The sequence below is a fragment of the Octodon degus genome, unplaced genomic scaffold (genome assembly GCF_000260255.1).
Source record: "Octodon degus isolate 3935 unplaced genomic scaffold, OctDeg1.0 scaffold00025, whole genome shotgun sequence".
NCBI classification, from domain to species: domain Eukaryota; kingdom Metazoa; phylum Chordata; class Mammalia; order Rodentia; family Octodontidae; genus Octodon; species Octodon degus.
In genome coordinates, this window is record NW_004524601.1 from 12,822,056 (window position 1) to 12,827,313 (window position 5,258).

General features: G+C 43.4%; 1 protein-coding gene across 1 annotated transcript in view; it reads left to right on the top strand.

Moving 5' to 3' along the window:
* Tfpi (tissue factor pathway inhibitor) overlaps positions 1–5,258 on the top strand; it is a 77,932-nt gene that overhangs the window by 12,973 nt on the left and 59,701 nt on the right. Inside the window, exon 2 of the mRNA XM_023712344.1 lies at positions 3,083–3,205. Coding sequence (XP_023568112.1) covers positions 3,085–3,205 — 121 coding nt within the window. The 5' untranslated portion in view covers positions 3,083–3,084. The remainder of the gene's footprint in view (positions 1–3,082; positions 3,206–5,258) is intronic.

The following is a 5,258-nucleotide window of genomic DNA, read 5'->3' on the forward strand; positions in this document are numbered from 1 at the left end:
CTAACTATGGCTTCTAATGTCTGCAGTCCAATACTCTTCTCCATACACTGGAAGCAACAATCCCTTCCTTCTAGAAGCTATACTTACTCCACCTAAAAAACGATGGCATTTCAACAAGATTTGCAGTGCTATTCCATTTTCTTATTCCAGATCTCCTACAGGTTTAGGGTCCCCTAAATCAACATGATTCTCCCACAGTTCTCCCCTTGAAAGCTACGGTAAGGAAAGGTGGCACTCTTTACAAAAAGAAAACTGTTCAGTGCTGCCCTTAAGCTGTTTGAACCTGTGAGAATAAGAGCACAGTCATCCCCTTTTAGTAGAAGCATCTTCATGACTCAGAAATCCAGGAATGGTAAGTGGCTGTCTCATACTATGTGAGAAAGTTGGGCTGCACTAAGTAGAATAAAGCTTTTGTAAGGGAAGGGACGGAAGGAGATAAGAGATGCCTGCTAGCGTTCGGCACCTTGTTTCTAGAGCCTCTGAGCTCTAAAATGAACCTGTTCACCTAATTCTAGATACTTATGTGTTCTTGAGAATAAATGGCTACTAACTTTTCAACCTAAATTTGTCCAAGCTGGCTTCAGATCTTACAACCAAAGAGAGACTGAACGAATAAGTTTAGGCAACACTTTAGGCTACCACTATTTGAGAAAGAACTCTGATGGGTTTAGGGTGCTAGTTCTCCAGTTCTTTCGTGAGCACCCAACCCCAGCCTGCCTCCTCACCTGGGGGTGTGAAAACATGCCGTGGGTCATCCCAAAACCAGAACGAGATTGTGCACGTGACAAGCTCTAGGGGAAATAGAAAAGTCCATGGAAATGATTTCAAAATTAAGATAAAGGTTAGAATTATAGTGCAAAGATTATTTTAAAATCCTTCAAAATCATGTGACATGTACACACTTAAGTGTGCATAACATTTATGAATTCACATAGTGTATATCATGGTTCCAAAGATAAAAGGAACTGTACAATGTTCATGCAGCAGGGAAAGGGGGAGTGGAGTGGCCGCACTCCTTGATATATAAGGTTTACATAATCCCTGTCGATTAAAAATCAAAATATGTATTAACATTTCCAGTATGTTATGAGAAATATATTGCATACCTATCCTTACTGATACTTAAAATATGATGTTTTTTGGACATTGCTTAGTTTAAAGACTACAGGCACTTTAATGGTGTACATTGCACCTGTGTCTCTGACTGCAGATATAACCGATGCATTCTCTGAAGAGTTCTTTTTTTTTTTCCTAATTTTTATTTATTTATTTAGTTAGTTAGTTAGTACTTTTTTAGAGAAGGGTCTACAGGGTGTTCAGGGTCTCACTACTACACCAGACTCGTAGTGATCCGCCTGTTTACAGCCTCCCAAGCGCTGGGATTGCAGGCGTGCGCCACCACGCCCAGGCTCAACCTCTGTCTCAGAGCGCCTTGAGGTGGGGGGGGGGGTTAGCACTGCAGGCCAGGAGATGAAACCCTTGCCCTTGCACCTGCTTGCAGGAGCTTTAATCTGCTGAGTTATTCCGCCGGCCCTAATTTTTAAATTTTATTTATTTGTTTATTTATTTGATACAGGGTCTCACTACGCACTTCGGGCTCATAGTAATCCTTCTGTCTCAGCCTCCCCAGCATGGGGATTACAGGCGTGCGCCATTGTTGGGGGAGGGCCTTCAGGGGATCGAAACCAGACCGCCGCTAAGAGCCCGAGCTATCTCCCCAGCCTAAGAGGTTTTGATCAAATACATTGCCCCTGCCCTTGCCAGGGATCCCTGCTGAGATCTCACATCCGGTCCTGCCCACTCGCAGGAGGGGCTGAGCCTGCCGGCCAGGAGTGTGCACCCACTCCGCTCCCCCTCTCCCTGCGGCGTGACCATTGTACATTTCCTTTTATCTTTGGAACCAAAAGAAATCATCTTTTTTCAGAGTTGTTTTTCTATTATTATTATTATTATTATTAATTTTGCTATGGATTTTGAAATACTTTCAAAACAGGGAAGTTCTCCATCTCCTGCCTAACAGTGTGTATGGGCTTCTCACTCCAACTCAGTTTTCTGCGAAACTCCTTTCAAAGAAATAACTTAAGATGTTACAGGAGGATCAACCAGGAAAAGGGGCTGGCTGGCATTTTCGATGAATCTTTTATATGATTGGTTATAAAATAAATATATCTGAAAGAAAATAGGTTCGGCCAAATAGCACAGCGGATTAAAGCGCCTGTTTAGACAGACACGGGCCGGGAGTTCAATCCCCGAGCCTGCCATGACGGCCCCACCCTCGGGGCCCTCTGAGCTGGTGATCGAGACTGGGCGTGGTGGCATGTGCCTGTAATCCCAGTACTTGGGAGGCTGTAAACAGGCGGATCACTACCAGTCCAATCTACACAGTGAGACCTTGTAGATCCTGTAGAGCCTGTCCTAAGCATAGAAAGAAAGAAAGAAAGAAAGAAAGAAAGAAAGAAAGAAAGAAAGAAAGAAAGAGAGAGTTTCTCAAAATATACTTTTGTGTTAATCAAACAAAAAAAAAATGAGAGGACAATGACGGAGAAGTCAGCAGTTGAAAGTTGCAACAAAATTTACCAGAAAAAAATGGACAAAAATTAAAATATAATTAATCGAAAATGAAGAATAGGGCCGGGGAGATGGCTCAGTAGAATAAGCGCTTCCCTGGCAAGCTCAAGGGCCTGAGTTCAATCCCCGGTTCAGTCAAAAAGAAGAAAAAAAAACAAAAAAGAAACTGAAGAATAGAGACTGATGTGGAAAGCGCAGTTATATAGAAAATTACTCTTAAAGCATACTGAGTCCTGTTGGTCAGCACTTAGCCGTGTCTCTCAGTTACCGCCTTATTTTTTTGAAATAGGAACTTGAGTGCTGTTAAATGTTTGAACGGAGAATGCGCCTATGAATTTGAATGCTGTATAAATATATTTTAAATAGGACGCGGGATACCGCCGAGAAGAATCTGCAGCAGCGAGCGTTGAAAATTATAGGAATTTGCACTGGGCAGCATCCATGGAAACAAATGGAAACAAAGGGTGAGACTGCTCACGCTCATGCGCTTGGTGTCTCCGGTTCTGTGTTTCAGAGATGATTCATAAAATGAAGCCAGAGCTCGTGGTGTGGGCGTCTCTGTGCCTGCTGCTTAGTCTCAACCCTGCTGCCCTCACTACTGACTCGGAGGAAGATGACGATTACATGGAAACTACAGGTAAAGTACAAGGAACGTTTTCCTTTTCTAGTTGTCAAATCTCTCCATTAAAAGTTGTTTTAGATTTTCCATTGTGTAGAAAAATGCATTTTTATAACTAACATATCCGAGTGTTTGTTTGAGTGTTTGGGTTCTGTGGGACAAGCTCTCGTGCAGCCCAGGCTGGCCTGAAACTCACAGTGACCCTGCTACCCTCATCTCCTAAGAGCAGGGATTACAGGCGTGAGCTGCCTTCTGTGCCTTCTAGGTTTACTTTTAAACTAAGTTCCCGGTCAGGGTGCTTTTGTGGGAAAGCTTAGCTGGCACTGTTAAACACTGGAGCTGTTCTGAATGCTGCAAGATGCGGCACACTGAAGTCACAGGCCTCCATCTCCAACAGTGAGAAGGGAAAGACTCGAGTTCAGAGGCCACTGCCTTTCCCTCCTTCTTGCCTTTTCCTAAGGGAGACTTCTCCACAGAGTCTGTCAGTTGAGTCCCGCCGGGAAGGATATCAAAGGATCCAGTGATCAACTCCAACCCATAAAATGCTGAGTCTAAAAACGAAAACATTTTCAATGACAACATGCCAAGGAAATGACTGTACGTTGCTATTTTAGGGAAAAGGTATAAGCTTTTGTTAAAGTAAAATTGTGTAGAAAATTAGTAAACTGCTCATAGAAAAGTCAAAATGTCAGTGACAGAGAGAGAGCCCTAAGGCTATGAAATCCCCTAGCATTTGGACAGCAGCTGGTGACATGCACGTGGTTTCCACAAGTACACGCTTCCATAGATCTGGCCGCTCTTTAAAGTGATTATGCTCAGCACATTTCCCTTTAATGAAGACTAAACAATTGCTTATCTTGAGCCTGGAGCTGTATGTTTGAGGAAAACAGTGATGGCCGAGACTAGTTCCTAAGAATCTCAAAGGTTCATAGAGAAAGCCTAGCATACACAGAGGATTTCAGCATAGTCCAGGAAACCAGGAAATGAAGTGACACAGCAAGCAAAGGGCCGCTCTTGATGGAGGGAAGGAAGGGATGCATCTGCGCATGACTGCCTGGAAGCTGGCTGGGGAAGAGGGACTACAAAAAGTTCCTGGAGGTAGAAGTTGGTACAATAAAGTAGTAGCTATGAGGAGCTCTTTGAGATGTCATGAAATGAATTTTTGCCCTAATTGACATTCTCAAAGTGGAATGGAATGAAATAATGTCCCCAAGCAAGCAGTATGTGGACTAGGCATGAAGGCCTATGTAATCCTAGCGAGGCTGAGACAGGAGGATTTTGAAAACTAGAACAGCCTGAGAAATGTAATGAGATTTATCTCAGTGGAATGGAATGGAGTGGAGTGGAGTGGAGTGGAATGAGTGTGTGGTTCCGAATAAGTTCTCAGCTCCCAATGTCCTTCCAGTCCTGCTGCCCTACTCTGACTGGGGAAGAGCCTTCCAGTGACCCAGCAGGCTTCTGAAACTGTGGCTGCTGCTGCTCAATCAGCAACCAGAAACCAGAACTCGTCAATGATTAAGCCAAAGCTTACAGTTACTGTGAAGTTGCTTAAATCTATGCAGCTCTAAGGGAGAACTTTGATCCTCGTGTGGACTACACAGCTACACTGTTGTACCTAGTTTTCCTTTCGCTTCTGCTTTGTCTTTATCTTTTCATGTCCTAATCTCTCATCTGAATCAACTTGTCACGCGAACAAAGATCAAACCAGCCTTTCATAGCAATACATCGATGTGTGGAAATGTAGCACGATCTTTTATGGAAAAATTTATGGAATTTGACTACTTCTCTCATGGCAGACTTCTTAAAATCACCAGTGCAACCAGCAGGGAGGATGAGGTAAAATGAAATTATTAATAAGAAAAATAATAATCACAACAGAAAACTACTCTTTGAAGAAACATCCTTTGGACTTGGATAAATGTGACCAGCAAGAAGGAGTTAGATAAACCATCTTCTTAAGACTTAGAACCAGACCTGTGAGCCAGGGAGATAGCGCAGTGGCCTAGGCACCTGCCTGGCAAGCACGAGGTCCTGAGTTTGAACCCTTGTACAGGAGAGAGAGAGAGAGAGA